Source organism: Panthera onca, chromosome B3 (genome assembly GCF_046562875.1).
Source record: "Panthera onca isolate mPanOnc1 chromosome B3, mPanOnc1 haplotype 2, whole genome shotgun sequence".
NCBI lineage: Eukaryota > Metazoa > Chordata > Mammalia > Carnivora > Felidae > Panthera > Panthera onca.
In genome coordinates, this window is record NC_138344.1 from 98,043,578 (window position 1) to 98,061,079 (window position 17,502).

Below are 17,502 nucleotides of genomic sequence, written 5' to 3' on the forward strand. Positions count from 1 at the left end.
AACTGATAAATAAATCCAGTAAGATCACAGGATACAAAAATCAATATACATAAATCTTGCATTTTTTTAAAGTTTATTTATTTTGAGAGAGAGTGTGAGAGTGTGTGTGTGCGTGTGAGCAGGGGAAGGGCAGAGGGAGAAGGAGAAGGCTCTGTCAGCACAGAGCCCAATGTGGGGGCTCGATCCCACAAATCATGAGATCATGACCTGAGTTGAAATCAAGAGTCAGATACTTAACCAACTGAGCCACCCAGGCACCCTTAATCTTGCATTTTTTATACTAATAATGAAGCAGCAGAACAAGAAATTAAGGAAAACAATCCCATTTACAATTGCACCAAAAATAATAAAATACCTAGGAATAAACTTAACCAAGGAGGTGAAAGACCTGTACTCTGAAAACTATAAGACACTGATGAAAGAAACCGAAGATGATATAAGCCATTGAAAAGATATTCCATGGGCATGGATTGGTAGAACAAATATTATTAAACTGTCCATACTACCCAAAGCCATCTACACATTTAATCAATCTTTATCAAAATATCAACAGCATTTTTCATATAACTAGAATAATCCTAAAATTTGTACAAAACCAGAAAAGACTCTGAATAGCCAAAGCATTCTTGAAAAAGAAGAACGAAACTGAGGTATCACAATCCTAAATTTCAAGATGTACTACATAGCTGTAGTATTCAAAACAGTACAGTACTGGCACAGAAACAGACACATAGACCAATGGAACAGAATAGAGAGCCCAGAAATAAACCCACGATTATATGGCCAATTAATCCTTGACAAAGGATGCAAGAATATGCAATGGGAAAAAGTCTCTTCAATACATGGTGGTGGGAAAACTAGACAGCTACGTATGAAAGAATGAAACTGAACCACTTTCTTATACAAAACACAATAATAAACTCAAAACAGATTAAGGACCTAAATGTGAGACCTGAAACTGATAAAATCCTAGAAGAGAGCACAGGTAGTACTTTCTCTGACACTGGCCATAGCAACATTCTTCTGAGGCAGGGGGGAAAAAAGCAAAAATAAACTTTTGGGACTACATCAAAATACAAAGCTTCTGCACAGCAAAGGAAATAATCAACAAAACTAAAAGACAACCTAGTGGATGTGAGAAGATACTTACAAATGACGTACCTGAGAAAGGGTTAGTATCCAAAATATATAAAGACTTATACAATTGAACACCAAAAAGACAAATAATCCAATTAAATATGGACAATTAAAGGTGGCCAACAGACCCATGAAAAGTTGCTCAACATCACTCATCACGGAAATGCAAATCAAAACCACAATGAGATATCACTTCACACCTGTCAGAATGGCTAAAAATCAAAAATGTAAGAAACAGCAAGTGTTGACAAGGATGTAAAGAAAAAGGAACCCTTATGGACTGTTGGTGGGAACACAAACTGGTATAGCCACTGTGGAAAATAGTATGGTGTTTCCTCAAAAAATTAAAAATAGGGGCGCCTAGGTGGCTCAGTTGGTTGAGTGTGCAACTTCGGCTCAGGTCATGATCTCACAGTTCGTGAGTTTGAGCCCCACGTTGGGCTCTGTGCTGACAGCTCAGAGCCTGGATCCTGCTTCAGATTCTCTCTCTCTCTCTCTCTCTCTGCCCTCCCCTGTTCACATTCTGTCTCTGTCTCTCTCTCTGAAAAATAAATGTTAAAAAAATTAAAAAAAAAAAATTAAAAATAGAACTACCATATGATCCAGTAATTCTACTACTGGGTATTTACCCAAAGAATACAAAAACCCGAATTCAGAGGGATATATGCACCCCTCTGTTTATTGCAGAATGATTTACAAATAGCCAAATTATGGAAGCAGCCATGAAAAGAATGAAATCTTGCCATTTACAACATGGATGGATCTAGAGAATAATGATAAGTGAAATAAGTCACTCAGGGAAAGACAAATTCCATGATTCCACTCATACGTAAAACTTAAGAAAAAAACAAATGAACAAAGAAAAAGAGACAAACCAGAAAGCAGACTCTTAACTAGAGAGAATAAACTGGCTGTTACCAAAGGGGAGGTAGGTGGGGGGGATGGGTGACATAGGTGAAGAGGATTAAGAGTACACTTCTCGTAATGATCACCAGGTGATGTATGGAATTGTTGAATCACTATACTGTACACCTGAAACTAATATAACACTGTATCTTAACTATACTGGAATTAAAAAACAAACAATAACAAAAAAGATACACTAGATACTATATTACCTGTAAAAAGTGCACTCAGAAATATTAGCACTTATAGAAGCCATTATGGAGTTGAACACGGGTATAAATAATATTTGACTAGATCTTGAAAATTTCCCCCCTAAATTTGATTAGTTTCTTATAACTGGAGACCCCAAAAATAGTAAATAATAAATATAATCTAATCTGGTAAAATACAGTAAGATTCATTTCAAAAGGACTTTACAGCTCTAAGCAAGTATTGTATTAAGAGGACCAGTTGCTTTTTGGACCCACAGATCCCCCAAATTTGTTGTTCTTTAGCGGAAACTCACTTTTAAGGGCCAGGAAGTATATCCAACACCCTCCAAATTTTTGGATCCCTATTCATTTCTTTGGGCAGAGCTCCTTATTTGTTTTAATTCAGATTAAAAAACGTATCTAGATATTATGTGAAACTAGTATGATTGATTCGTGGGTGCTTCTGTATATCCATACCTTATCCTCTACCACATTTTAGTCCATTTCCCTGAAATCTTAAAAGAGCACTCAGTGGTTTAAATTATAGGCAAAAATTTTAGGAACTGGCTCATCTTTTGATCAAAGTCAAAATCATAGATGCAGAAATGAAAGCTCACTAAGCCCAGATCTTCAGTGGCTGATAACTAATAGCAAGGACCTCATGTACCTGTGCCTTAGCTCCTTTCATGTTCACTTGCTACGTTTAATAAAACTAACCTGTGGCCAGGAGGCTCCTCTGATGCATGGGAGATTTTCTGTGGCCACATTTCATGTGACCCAACATCAACAGGATACCTGGGTGGGCAGGCACTCTCCTGGGGGTGGAGGGCACCCGCCCAGTAAGGAGGAGCTGCTCTCTTACCCTTTCTTGTCCAAAGCAGCCACATCATCTACTCTCATGCCAAAGATGAACAGGTTCTCTTCCCCAGCTTCTTCTGCCATTTCCACATTGGCCCCATCCATAGTCCCAATGGTCAGGGCCCCATTCAGCATGAATTTCATATTGCCTGTCCCTGAGGCTTCAGTGCCTGCGGTGGAAATCTGCTCCGACAGATCTGTAGCTGGAATGACTGCAAGCAAGGCGTATTAAAATCAGTTAATTCTGTCTCTCTAGACCTGCTTATATTGTATCTGAGCATTTATCTACCTGGCCTGTTTTGATCATTAAAGTACTACACGTACATCAAAATAAACATTCCTATGGTATACAGAAGGATGGATCTCACTCTTCCCCTGGACTCAGGCAACTGCTTTTATCCATTTTTGATGTGCTATCTGGGTGGTTATTGCCACAGTGCTAAATAACTATATGCTTATACTACTCTTTCTTGGACTGGAAACTCTGAAGAGTATCTACTGCTCTCTGCTATAAAAGTTGACATTACATTTCTCTCTTCTCTTCCTCCCAGTTTTTGTTATGGTTTTATTTTTATTTCTTCTGCTTTATAACTTTATAAAATATATTAAAACTTTTCTTTATTGAACTTGAAATTTCAGCCTCTCCTGACTCTCCCTTTATAATCTGAGGAAATTGGATTGTCTGCATTCCTTCCTCTTCTCACCTCCTCCTTCCCTCTTTCAGCCCTGAGCACCTGTGGTGTGCCTGGGGCTAGACACCAAGCCTCTGACCTTTCAGCCTAATTTACACACAAATTAGTATTGCCAGAAGGTCCCTTTTGACCATTTTGACTTCAAAGGTCAGGATGAATTCTCTGTTTTACTTTGAAGGCTTCTTTGTGGATTAGCTATATCTTCATTTGCATCTCTAGGAACCTGGCTCTTTTCTCTTTATGCATACAAGGTTAAACAGCAACTTCAGAGGACCCAGAAATACCTCAAAAAGAGAAAGGTCTGTTTTCAGTTTGGGACTTGGGTGAATGCACAGTTGGCATTTGCAGGTGGATGGTGCTTTGTGAGCACATGATGCAAATAAGCAAAGGTCCCAGTGGTAGAGAAAGGGATGTTGGCTTTCTGCCAGCCTGACTTTCCCCACGTGGGAACTCCATGCGTGATCAGTGCCCATCTAAGCACAGGTAAGCCTCATGCTTTGCAGCCTGATGTCTGTCCTTACTCCTTGTTGTCATGTACACAAATTACAGCCCTTCTTCATTCCACGAAGTGACCAGAGGACTATCAGGGGCTGGGGAACTGGTGTTCTATTGCAAAACTGGAGCTGGGAATGGAAGACCTTTCCTTTACTTTGGAGAGCACAGTCTACACTTTGCCAAAACCTCAGGGTCACTTCCTCCAGCACCCAGCTCTGACTAGCTGGCAGGAAAATGCACTTGCAAATGTAATCAGTGATACTGACTTTAGGGACAGCAATCTTGTTGTGAGTTGGATCACCTTAAAGGCTCTTAGCCTAGGCCCTTATTCTTCTATCCTAAGTTACTGGCTTCCTGTGCCCAGCTACTTCATTTTTCCATATCATGTCATCTTTCTCTAGAATTTGTCCTGGCCCCGCATGATTTGTGATGAAGAAACTACCTTTTTCAGCAAGAGATACTCTGTAGTTCTCCAAGAAGATGACTTTCAACTTGCTTCCAACCATAGGGTCATTGTTCACCACGTCTGCCACTGAAGTGATCAGCTTTATGATCATTTTGGCCATGTGATATCCTGGGGCAGCCTTGGAGAAGAATGTCAAACACACTGACAGAATGCAGCCATGATCAAGTGGAGAAATGGTGAGAGATCAGGGCCCCCAAATCCCCAGTGAATAGAATCAACTTACTTTGCCACCAATTATGACTGTTCTGGGCACGAATAACTTCTTAGGGTCTTTCTTAATACCTGAAAGAGAATGAGAAGCGGATGGAACGGAGGGCAGTTGATGGCTAGGGAGGCGAGACCTGCGCCAGCCAAGAGTGTCACTTCCACTTCCAGGGGGCGTGGTGGCCACAGGGCTGACTCACGGTTGTACATGGTGACCACGTGCAGGCAGTTCAAGAGTTGCCGCTTGTACTCGTGGATCCTCTTCACATGCACATCAAACATGGAGGATGGGTTGATTTTCACTTTGTACTCCTTCTCCAAGAACTGGGAAAACTTCAGCTTGTTCTCCTGTGGAGACAGTGCATGATGCCAGAGCCCTTTTGACTTAGAAGCATCAGGTTGTCTGTTTTTAAAAACTGGAGCAATAATAAACCATAATAAAAACTGGAGCAGAACAAATGCCGTGGAAAGAATCCATACTGGGAAGCCTCACCTGCTTCACGTTGGAGAGTTCTCGGAGAAAGACGTCATCACCCACGAAGCTATGTAGCTTTGTCAGCTGGCTCAAGTCTTTCACGTAGTCTTCCCCGATTTTCTTTCAGTTTAAAGATGTGATTTAATTAATCAGGATGGCAGTCAAGCCCAAATGAGCAGTTTCTGTCAGTCCGGTGAGTGCTTGTGCTCGCCTACAGCAGGATGGCTGACCTACCACATAGTACGCAGAATGGCCACACTCACAGAAGAGGCTGGCAAGGCCATGTGGGAAGAACACTTTGCTAGTATCTTAAATGTAGTTTCAGTGGCGTTAAGTGTTAAAAACAGGAAACCTACCTAAACGGGGTAACACGGAACCCAGGTTCTACTAGTTATTTATATGGCCTTTGTTATTCTCTTTTACTAAATAGCATTACCATCTTTCATCTTTGTGTCATAGGAGTACGGTCAGCCAGGTATGTAATTTGCAGGCCCTTCCTTTACAAATCAAGAATTTCAAGATGGTTACAGTGGAAAATTAAGTCAAGCACAGAGCCTGTGGGACAGCACAAGTCACATGCTGGTGGCTGATGTAGCCGCCTGCTGCAGACTGGGTTCACAAAGTGCAAGGGCACCCCTTCCCGGTTACCTCTGCTATTAACTCTGCAAGCCCCGGGTTGCAGAGTAAGAGCCAGCGCCTTGGAGTGATCCCATTGGTTTTATTCTGAAACTTGTCTGGTTCTAGCTCGCTGAAGTCCTTGAATCTGGAGACAGAAGAGACACATCACTGAATCTGGCTGCAAGAGTGTGTTTCTGCTACATTCAAGAAGCCAAGTGTAGGCTTCGCAAGATTAAAAGATGGAAGGAGGAGCTGGCAGCAGCTAAGGCTGTTATTTGAAATAGAAATCCATTTGCAATTCCAAATAATTACAAGAAAAACTCCACATCGAATCAGCTCCGTATGATTTCCTGGCTGGCACTGACATATAGACCAGACTTTTCAGCAGAATAATTTTGTGTGGGTTTTTTTTTTTTTCTCCTAAATCTAGAACTAGGATGGTTGAGAGAAGAAGGCATTTTTTCTTTTTTAAGTGAATGTTACTTCATGTAGAAGAAAATACTTCTGCACATCTTGATAGGGCCTTTTGTTATCCCCAAAAGCAAGCCCGCATCGACTAGCACCAGTGCACTGACGGAGCAACTTCAGACCCAGCACCACAGGAATGGACACTCACACTTGGGTCTTCACGATGTCTGAGTGAATTTTGGCCACGCCATTCACAGCATGGGAGCCCACAATGCAGAGGTGGGCCATGTTGATCCGTTTGCCTCCTTCCTCTTCAATCAGAGACATCCTTCTCAGACGGTCGACATCTTTAGGAAACAAGGCCGCAATTCTCTGGCCAAAGGAAGAGAAAGGCCTTGCTGGCCACTCAGGTTTAAAGCAACAGTGAGATAATGTCGTTCACTTCCCAAACAAAATCTTTGATGGAGCAAATACAAAACTTCACTCCCACAGACAGGGGTCGGGTTATCCCTAGGGAGTTGCCATCCTCCATTTTAGTCTTTTCAAAAAGATGCTTTTAACAAAGCCCCACCAGACTTGAATACTTTTTATGTATCAATGACGGAAAGATGTTTGGGTCTCCAGTTCAGTAAGAGGGAACACTGTAGCTACCCTTAACATCTCAAGACCTCGTTGTCAAAAGGGCTATGAATCTCTAAAAATGACTTACATCTAAATGCTTCTGATTTATCTCATAAATGATTTGCAAATGTCGAGGAAGCAACTTTTCCACCAGGTCTACAGGCCAGCGCTCCAGGGCCTCTGGAAGCACCGTGTGGTTGGTGTATGCGAAGGTCTTCTGGGTGATCTCCCATGCCTGCAGGAAAAGGAGGGGCTTAGCAGCTTTCCTCTGCAAGAAAGGTGGCCCATCACACAAAACCAGACATTCCCTAAGCTCCCGCCAGTCTGCAACGGGACAGTTCATCTACACAGTAAGACACGCTCAATTCTACCAGGTTCCTGAATGGTCCAGAGACTGGGAATATGTAAGGGGGGGTAGGTGGGAAGCAGTTATTTGCAAAACTGTCTGATAAAACTGAAGACAATATACTGATAAGGTTTCTCTACTATCCTAACATGCCTTTTATTTATAAAATAAGCAAAATCTGAGGAACACAAACAAGTAATGTTTTCAATTAGCTGTGTTCTGAGGTTGCAGAGTTTAATTTAGAATCATTTTAGATGCAGAAATAAGGGTAAACACAACAAAAGTCTGAACTACCGAGCTGTGCCCCATTAGGAATGTATTTATTTCTTAATCTTACTCCATGTAAAGCAGTAAGGAGAGAGAGATGTTAGCACCAGGGCAAACTTATTTTTAACCACTGGGAGTTAGCAACAGTAACTTATTTTGAAAAACCGTAAAAGGACCTTTTGGCAAAATCTCAGAACCACAGATATTCTCGTTAATTGAGGGAAAAGGAAGCCAAACTATCCAGACCTTGCACCAGGGCAATTTTTCAATATCCACAAAAATCCTCATCAGCTCAGGGATGGCCAGTGCGGGGTGTGTGTCATTCAGCTGGATGGCAACCTGTGTGGGGAAAAAAGGCATCGGTGTGAAGGTGACAGATGGCCTAGTGTCTGCTTCTTTATCCTCATGCATGTCTGTGCAAAGCACCAAGCAAAATGCCCACCTTTTGTGGGGTGCTTTAAGCCTACCATACTTACTCAAATGTTTTAGCAGAGAAAGGGTTGTAAATCTAATAGGAAGTCCTGAGCCCTCAGTTGTCCCTCTCTGTGTTCACAGACCAAATACTTGCCTGGTCTGGAAAGGCATCAAATGTAGTCTTGGCATTGTCAGTGGAGCCAAACTTGGAGGCTTTGAAACGTCGGATGACATCTTGCAAGGTAGCAGCCACCACAAAGTACTCCTGCTTCAATCGTAGCTCCTTCCCTTCAAAAAACTTCAAGCCAGAGAGACTGAGTGAGAGTAGCTCACCCAGTGGGCGTGGCCAAAATATGACGGGGATCTCCCGCCCAGAGAACTTTAAGACTAAAGCTCATAGGACATACAGTGGAAGATGGCAGGTTGAATGTCAAGCATTAGACTTTGTTCTTTCCTGAAGCATTATTAAAATGACAGTAAAGGGGCTTAAAGAAGGCATACAAATAAAGGATGAAAGGAATGGGAGACAACAGTAACAAACTTTTTGAAGCTGAAAAATAGATGGATGAGTGTTAATTGGGCCAGAAGACCCAGGAAAGCTGAATTTTGACCTGGTAGAGGAGAAGAGCCAAAAAGCAGCTAAATTTATCTGCCAAATCCTCTAAAGGCTCCGGACTTGGCAGCAGTGGGTGCATTTGGAAGTGGGGGTGAAGATGCGGTAAAAGGTTAGTTGCGAGGGGGTGCCTGGGTGGCTCAGCTGGTTAAGTGTCCAACTCTTGATCTAGGCTCAGATCATGGTCTCACAGGTTTGTGAGATCCAATCCCACGTCAGGTTCCACAACGACAGCATGAAGCCTGCTTGGGATTCTCTCTCCCTCTATCTCTGCCCCTCCCTCCACTCTTTCTCCTTCTCTCAAAAATAAATAAATAAACATTTAAAAATAAATGGTTAGTTGCAAGCCTAGGAAGCAGCTGGCCTCAGACTTCATCCCCAGTTCCCTCAGCTGAGCAATCTCCTTCCCCAACTCAGACAGAAGCTGACATTCTCTGGAGATGGAAACACAGGGTTCTCTGTGCTGGAGGGAAGCAGGTACAGTCGAAAGCAGGGTTACCACTCTGTACTGAAAATGGGGGGAAAGGGAGTTAAGTGAAAATTTATGGGCTGAATTGTTGAGACTCTAAGTTTTCTTCTCCCAATCAAATTTCAGAACACAGGCAGCCAACATTAATTCTGCGAGGAAAGAAGCTGTAAGAGCCTTCTCTTGGAGGTGAGAAAGATCAGAGCAAATAGTCCTGCATGGTCAGACCTCAGACCAGGGCAAGACCATGGAGGATGCGTCAGAACTCAAGATCGTGTCATTTTTTTTTAAAGGTTATTTCTTTATTTTGAGAGAGAGAGAGAGGCGCAGAGAGAGAACATGAGGAAGAATCCCAAGAAGTCTCTGCACTGTCAGCTCAGAGCCTGATGTGGGGCTAAATCTCCTGAACCAGGAGATCATGACCTGAGCTGAGATCAAGAGTCAGACACGTAACCGACTGAGCCACCCAGGAGCCCCTCATGACTGTATTATTGAGGAACTTAGGGAGCATATCTAAGATTCTGTACTTTTCTTATAGGTGATTAGAAGACTTTAAAGAGCTTTAAGCAAGGGAAAAAAATCTAGCTAGCAGAGGGAGGACGGTTAGAAGATTCCTGGAAGAGAGACTAATGTCTGGATGAGGGCTATGGCCAAGTTGGGAAGACAGAATGAGTTTGCTCTTGTAATTACAGTACAAAAATGATTTATTAACTTGTACTTAAAAATAGGCACGACCCCAAGAGCTACCTTTTACTCAATGAATTTAGTTAACTTTGCATCCCATGCTAACTTAGTATACTCTGTGAACTGCTAGAGATAATTACTTCCGAGTAAAGTTAGGTTTGGCCCCTACTGAAGCCGGAGGATGCATTTTAAGCCCCTTCCAGTTAAATAATTTGGGAGGCTGGGTTTAGCTAGGTAGTACTTGGAAGGATTCTTATATTAACTGACCACAAAACAAGACCACTTTTTGCTTTTGGGTCAGAGATTTTTCTGACATGCACTGAAGTCACAATGTTTCTCTCAAAGGAAAAACTATACTATAAAGTTTCTGAAAATACTACGGCAAACTTAATCCTCTGTAGAGACTATAGTTCAACACCAAGTGGACACCTGGTCTTAAGGACCATTTATATCCCAGTCTTCCAAACCTTCTTTTGTGCCACTTTTCAGAGCACAGTAGTAATTTGGTTGTTCCTGAGACTTATTATAAAAGAGTAATCATTACAGCTTCAAGAAAACAATTTCACCCGTATATAAGGTAGAGCTAAGTATATTTAAATCAACTGAGAATCCATAGTGGTCTTCTGTGATCCAGTTCCAAGTTTTTTAAAAAAAGATTTTTTTTTTTTAATTTTAGCTATTTTTAGTGTAAGCTTAGGAATAATCACCTATTAAAAAAAGTTTCAAGGGATGAATAAGTGTCATAAGAAACAAATGTTTGCTTCTGGGTCTGCTCCCAGGTCCAGACCCCACCTTGCCTGAGGGCAGAAGGCTGGGACGAGCCTGTCAGCAAGGGGAAGAGGCCAGGCAGGAAACTTCCAGGGTCTCCTGACCCTGTGGAAGAAACTTCTGTTTGGAACTGAAGCAGTATTTCACCAGTGCTCCCTTCATCTTTTATATCCAGGCTTGGTTTTGAAATGCACATACATAACCTCCCAACTGGTCATGAGGTTACTAGTCAAGGGCAAAATACCCATTCTGATTTCATGAAATGTACAAATTTGTTTTCCTTACTTGGCGGGGAGCGGAAGGGAAATCTAGTAATTCAGGAGGTGACAGAGATTACTGTGCACTGAAGAAAAAAAATCAGTATTGAAGATGTGCTTTATGAGCTATAAAGGGGTACTTCTGAAATAAGCTGCTTCTGTTTCTACCAGGAAAGCAAGCTTGACCACTCACATTATCATTGGGATAGAGGACTCGGGAGATGTTCTCGGCCAGATTTCGGTCCAGCACAGCCTGAATGTAGTCTCCAACGTTAACTGGGGGGAAGGTTAGAAAAATGAACAAACAGATAAGCCAGCCACTGTTATCGAAGCCCCTTGACCTCACCTGATGCTTGCTGCATGCCATGTGGATGTAGGGATTCTACAATTCCTGAAAGTTCAAAAGGAATTCCATAGATCTCCCTGCTGTGATTTGCATGAGAGTCTAAGAGGGCCAGACAGAAGGACTGCTTTAAAAATGTCCTTGCATGTGCTCCATAAAATGGCTGCTCAGCCACTTAAGAGTTCTATCAGAAACTCAAGACTGTTCTCTCAAGCTCAATTTGATACTATTAATCAGAAAGACTACACAGGCATACACACACATATACAGAAACCATTTATGCCCCACTCCCCAATATCTTTGTTTTGTGCCATCTTTTAGAGTTCGTGCTGATTTGGTTGCTTCTGTGATCAAAATATTAAACATACACACACAGACACGAGAGCCCAGTCTGTACTCACAGTCTCTGAGGTTAAAGTCATTTGGCGCCCGAGCAGACCAGAGGCGCATGGTGTTGACGGTGTTGTTCATATAGCCGGGCACCGGGGTGTCATATGGCAGGGCCAGGACCACCTGTGGGATTAAACCAAAGCAGCTGCTCAGTTTCCCATGTGTAGGGACGTTGGCTGAACAATGGGATGTAAGTTAGCAACTGGGTTTCTGTTCCTGGCTCCATCACCAACTCAGACTGTGAGGGGCCTAAACCAAGATGAGGGTCCTAGGACTGGAGGGTAAGTTATTAGGGACCATGTGGAGCTTCCTCCTACTGGAGCAATCTGGGTGGCTGGAACCATCTAGACTGATGGTCCCCGGAATCATGCCAATGGTGCCTTCCCTTTGTGTCCCTTGCCTTGATGTGGATGCAGATCTTTCATGTTTCAGAATAAGCCATTGCTCTAAAAATAATAAAATATGATGTGCAAAGTGACAAAGTGAATCTGTATTCACTAAAAACAGGAATAGGGCAATTTTAGTGTAGGTAATTCAATAGTCTTATTTCAAATATGGTGAAAATTAACAGAACAGAAACATATGCAGCTAGATTATAGATGACGTTTAAAATACTATGCTAGATTTTTCAAAGTTGCATGGAGAAGAGTTATTTTGGTGATGAGACCAATCAGCTGATGATCAGCTGAGATGGGTGTTAAGAGGTGAGCTTTGGAAAATTGGTAGCTCAGTCTTTGTGGCAGTCATTGAGACTGAGAAGTACAAGAAGGTAACTGTGTTTCACATGAATTAAAATTTATGTGGGAAAAGACTCATTTCTATTCTGACTCATCAGTCAAGCTCTAAGGAAAGGCAATGACAGTTAGAGAGGGAGGGGGGCAAACCATAAGAGACTCTTAAAAACAGAATAAACTGAGGGTTGATGGGGGATGGGAGGGAGGGAAAAGTGGGTGATGGCCATTGAGGAGGGCACCTGTTGGGATGAGCACTGGGTGTTGTATGGAAACCAATTTGACAATTAATTTCTTATTAAAAAAAAAAAAAGAAAGGCAATGACAGACTGACTGGACTGAAGGGTGCTAGAGATCACTTAGTGCAACCCACTCTTTTTGGACATGACAGGAATGAGGCTGAGAGAGAAGTGACTTGCCCACAGTCACAGTCAATGGTAGGGGTGAAACCGAAACACAAAGCTCTTTAATGCGAGTTATGAGTGAATGAAGCCATATAGTCTGTATCAATCACATATATTTAATCATGCTTCCATGAATACCAGGATCTCGAAGTAATAAATCACCCTCCTTTAAATACCTTTTACCAGGAAAGACAGATCTCTGGAGATTTTTAAAGTACATTGTGATCCATCAGGAAAAGGTGGTTACAGAATGGGAGTGAATCTGGGTTGAAACAGGATTTGTCCTCTGATCCTTGAAGTGTAATTGAGGCAGCTGTGGAAATACACTCAGATATCCCTTCAGAGAACTTTAGGCAGAATTTGCCACCAGGGAGCTTGAGCCGCTGAGGCCATGCTTTCCTAGGGATGCTTCCATCATGACGGAGCTTGAGAGCTAGGACTTGGCTCAAGAGCAATCTTTAATCTCAGGCCCCACCAACCTGGCTGCTTGCTCTGAAATACACAGCCACCTGAGCTCTTCCCGAGGATCCTCCTTCTTTTCCCTTTTCTCTTCACAGGTGCCACACCTCCTCCAACTGCCCCCTCCTCTCTGTCACTATTAGCAATTGCCCCAATATGTCACTTGTACTTCTAATTCTCTCTGGTGTCTGCTTCCCAGAGGACCAGTGCTGACACACATGTGAAATGGATTGCTCAGTTTCCTGGAAGCTGCCCACAGCATGTGTATACCACGCCTGTCCTCATGCTCTCTGACCTCACCAGCTACAGACCTGGGGCTGATTTGGGTGATGGCTTCCATAAATCCATAAAGTGCTGCACAGTTTGGGCCAACTCACCTTATGTGACACCTGCCCCATAACCTTGCCTTTGTGGGCACAGAAAAATATATTCTTTCTAATTGAACGTCTGGATATATTATGAAAATGCTTAGAGGTGCTCTGTAAATACAAGGTAGCTCAACAGTGGGACCTGGTGTAAACAGAATGCTTCAGGATTGATTGTGTTAACTACATACATTTGAACAGGTCAGAAGTCACCGGAAGTTTTTAGACACCAAAACGTATACCAAATACTTGCTAGTTGAATACGAAATACTTGCTAGTTTAATACCAAATACGTGTGTGAATTCTTTGGGCGTATTAATGATTGATTTGTTTACAGCTCTCCTGATCACATGTGTAACCAACTGCAATTTAGATTGTATTCTATTGTTCAACTAAATTTAGAAAAAGAGAAACTTATCTTGAAATTATAGTATTAGTTTATCCCTTATACCATTATACTATAATGACCTATTTTAGTTTCTAATCTATTTCATATGTTGAAGAAATTCATCCTCAGATAGAAAAATCATTTTTAAATAGTCTTATTTTTCTGAACTGCAAATAGCTCTACATGGATTAGCAGAATAAATTATCAGTTTAAAAAGTCAACTATAAAATGGGTGTTGGTTCTTCTAAAATAAAATGAAGCTTTTATTCATGGAGAATAATCCACAAACCATCTGAATTTAGCATTACAATACTGAACTTCATTCACAGTTTTGCTAAATAAAAATATCTACTTGGTCTTTACCATTTCCTTTAAGCTTTTAAAGAATGGCTAGTGACACATCGTTCCCAGCCTGAGACCATATTTATTAAGCAAATATCTCAAATGGAGCCTCCAAAGATTAGACAATGCAGTCTCCTAATAGGGGTTATTTATCAGGAAGTAAGAAGACAGCAAAGCACGAACCATCACTGGGGGTGCTGAGAAGTGAACTGGTCAGCAACATGGTAATGCTCCATATCCATCCATGAATTAAGTACGCTTGGATCGACACCAGCATTATTTTTCTAGAAGTGATTTTGCACAAAATAACAATTTGTAAAATTTTGTATTATTTTTCTTAACATATAAATGTTGGCATTCCTCTAAATACTTTAGTTTAAAAAAATTATTTTTAAATGTTTTATTTAATTTTGAGAGAGAGAGAAAGAGACAGAGTGTGAGCAGGGGAGGGGCAGAGAGAGAGAGAGAGACAGAGAATTCAAAGCAGGCTCCAGGCTCTGAGCTGTCAGCATAGAGCTTGACATGGGGCTTGAACCCACAAACCATGAGATCATGACCAGAGCTGAAGTCGGATGCTTTAACCGACTGAGACACCCGGGCACCCCTAATAAATACTTTAGTTTTAAAATATTTACCCCTGTGAAGTAGCAAGTAAATATATGGCAGTGAGGTGAGGAATGACATTTACATTTATTTAGTCTTGGCATCAAAAACTTTTTATAAAACTGGAGAGTTAGGCATGCTAGGATTACAGAATCAATTAATCTGATGAAGCTGATTGTAAAATGACCCTGATAAGTTACTTGATCTTGAAGAAATCACTTCTCTCTTGGTCTCAGCTCCCTTGTTTCCAAAATGAGTGGGTTCAATAAGATAAGTAATGGATTTATTTGTAAAAATATACTCTTCAATTATTCAAAACACAATGTACTATATCAGTATCACATACACATTATATTTTATGCTATGTATCCACTGTGCTATACAGTACAAAATATTCAGCATGAGGACACTCTGAATACCTGGGTGTCGATCCATTTGGTGCCAGTCTTGGTGTGCTCTACTTTTCCATAGAAGTGCACAGGCAGCATGAATTCAGGACGGGCTTTCTCCCAGGGGTTTCCATGCCTGAGCCAATCATCTGCCTCTTCTACCTGCAAAAAGGACATGGCTTAGAATTTATTTTTCAGGAGGGATGCCTGGGTGGCTATTATTTAATGTTTAATAAGTAAACATTAAAAAAAATTGAAAAATAATTTATTTTTCAGGAGATGTGGACCTTCATTTATATCAAATCAAAAATATCTTTGACTAAATCAATGCAAGAATACTTTTTGTAAGAAAGAACTGTGAAACTCAATTCACCTTTGTTAATGTATTACAATAATTTAGGTAATACATTACAATAATTTAGGTAATACATTACAATAATGTATTACCTAAATTAACAACAATAATACTTGTTAATACATAACATTTAATCCTCATAGCATAACTCTATAGGATGGAACTATGATGTTTCCTTTTTTATTTTTATATTTATTTATTTTTAAGAGAGAGAGACAGAGACAGAGCATGAGCAGGGGAGGGGCAGAGAGAGAGGGAGACACAGAATCTGAAGCACCTGCAGGCTCTGAGCTGTCAGCACAGCCCAAATGCGGGACTCAAACCCACAGAGAGATCATGACCTGAGTCAGACGTCCAACCGAACGAGCCACCCAGGCACCCCTATGTTTCCTTTTTTAAAGAGGAGGAAATTATAACATCTGTCACACAGATGGTAAATGGTACAGCTGAGATTTGACCTTAGGTCTGCAGGTTCCAGAGCCTGTGTCTTAATATCTGTAAATATAATTGTCCAGCTTGAGGGATAGAGGGAGGCCATCCAGGAATGTTTATAACTGGATACCTGGACCTGATGGGTCCTAGATGATGGTTTCTGTCAAGATTCTTTTGCCTAGAATACCCAGAATCAGTTAAGAAATACTACTCATAGAGTAGTATAAGCCTGGGTGGCTCAGTTGGTTAATCATCTGACTCTTGATTTAGGTTCAGGTCATTATCTCACGGTTCGTGAGTTCACGCCTCACACTGGGCTCTGCACTGACATTGAGGAGGCTGCTTGGGATTCCTTCTCGCTCTCTGCCCCCCTCCCCCCCGCCACTTGCTCATGATCTCAAAAATAAATACAATAAAATAAAAAAAAAAAACAATACTACTAATAGAAAATTCTCTTAAGAAAGCTTATTTCAATATAAGTATAAGACACTATTACATTCTGTAGTCTTTAATTTAATCCTTCATAATTGTGATCTGATAATGAACTATTAATTATGGTTCATTTTGAAAATAACATCTACTAATACATAAAGAATTTTTTGGCAATTTCAACTTCCCCATGTGTTTATGTTAATTTATAACAACACATTTTTTATAAAAAATTTTAAAATCATAATTTGTATGATTTTAAATCATGTATGGACATGTATGTATGCACATCAAATTAATTTTGGTTTGCAACACACATGCCCAAACAAGAAAAAACACATTGGAGAGGGGGGGATGTATTTTTAAAGTAAAGATATCATTAGTGACACCTTTAAAATACTATATATATATCAAAAAATTTAGTTGTGTTTTCACAAGAAAGAAAGGGGTAAGGGATTTTAGTGTAAAGTACTCATCAAAGAGACTACCCCAAATATTGATATTTTACCTATTTGATTCCTCACCTTCCCCTCTTAGAATATATAGCTTTATTTTAAGAAGATTTTGCTTATGAATTATGACAGACTGCTGGATGTTTCATGACTCTCACCTAAATACAAGTTCAATGCCTACCCCAGGCATACTGTAGAGAAAAAGAAATACAGTATCTTTCAGGTATTAGACAAAACACTGATGTCAACAGATAGACAAGAAAATACACATTCATTTATTCAAACATTGACTATGACTTTATATCAAGAAAGCCAGTAAGCTACCCATTAATACTAAGTACGTGCATAATGGTGAATCAAAAGGGGACTCAGAGAAACAACATCTGCAGGTAGTAGATCTGGGCGTGAGACAGACGCTAGAGGCAAGATGCACCACAGGTAGGGTGAAGCCTAGAGAAGGCTGGAGCTGGGTTTGAGCTAATCAGCTGATCAAACCTTGTTAAAATGCAAATTCTCAGTCAGTCTGGGAGGAGG

At 40.9% G+C, this 17,502-nt stretch overlaps 1 protein-coding gene across 1 annotated transcript in view; it reads right to left on the bottom strand.

The window, feature by feature from the left end:
- The window catches only part of PYGL (glycogen phosphorylase L), a 43,433-nt gene that overhangs the window by 8,632 nt on the left and 17,299 nt on the right, over positions 1-17,502 (bottom strand). The window contains exons 5-17 of the mRNA XM_060619820.2: positions 15,331-15,462; positions 11,631-11,742; positions 11,080-11,162; positions 8,253-8,396; positions 7,931-8,023; positions 7,160-7,306; positions 6,659-6,822; positions 6,073-6,187; positions 5,443-5,544; positions 5,150-5,297; positions 4,969-5,027; positions 4,722-4,863; positions 3,097-3,304 (exon numbers count right to left, since the gene is read on the bottom strand). Of these exons, the coding sequence (XP_060475803.1) occupies positions 3,097-3,304; positions 4,722-4,863; positions 4,969-5,027; positions 5,150-5,297; positions 5,443-5,544; positions 6,073-6,187; positions 6,659-6,822; positions 7,160-7,306; positions 7,931-8,023; positions 8,253-8,396; positions 11,080-11,162; positions 11,631-11,742; positions 15,331-15,462 (1,649 nt within the window). The remainder of the gene's footprint in view (positions 1-3,096; positions 3,305-4,721; positions 4,864-4,968; positions 5,028-5,149; positions 5,298-5,442; positions 5,545-6,072; positions 6,188-6,658; positions 6,823-7,159; positions 7,307-7,930; positions 8,024-8,252; positions 8,397-11,079; positions 11,163-11,630; positions 11,743-15,330; positions 15,463-17,502) is intronic.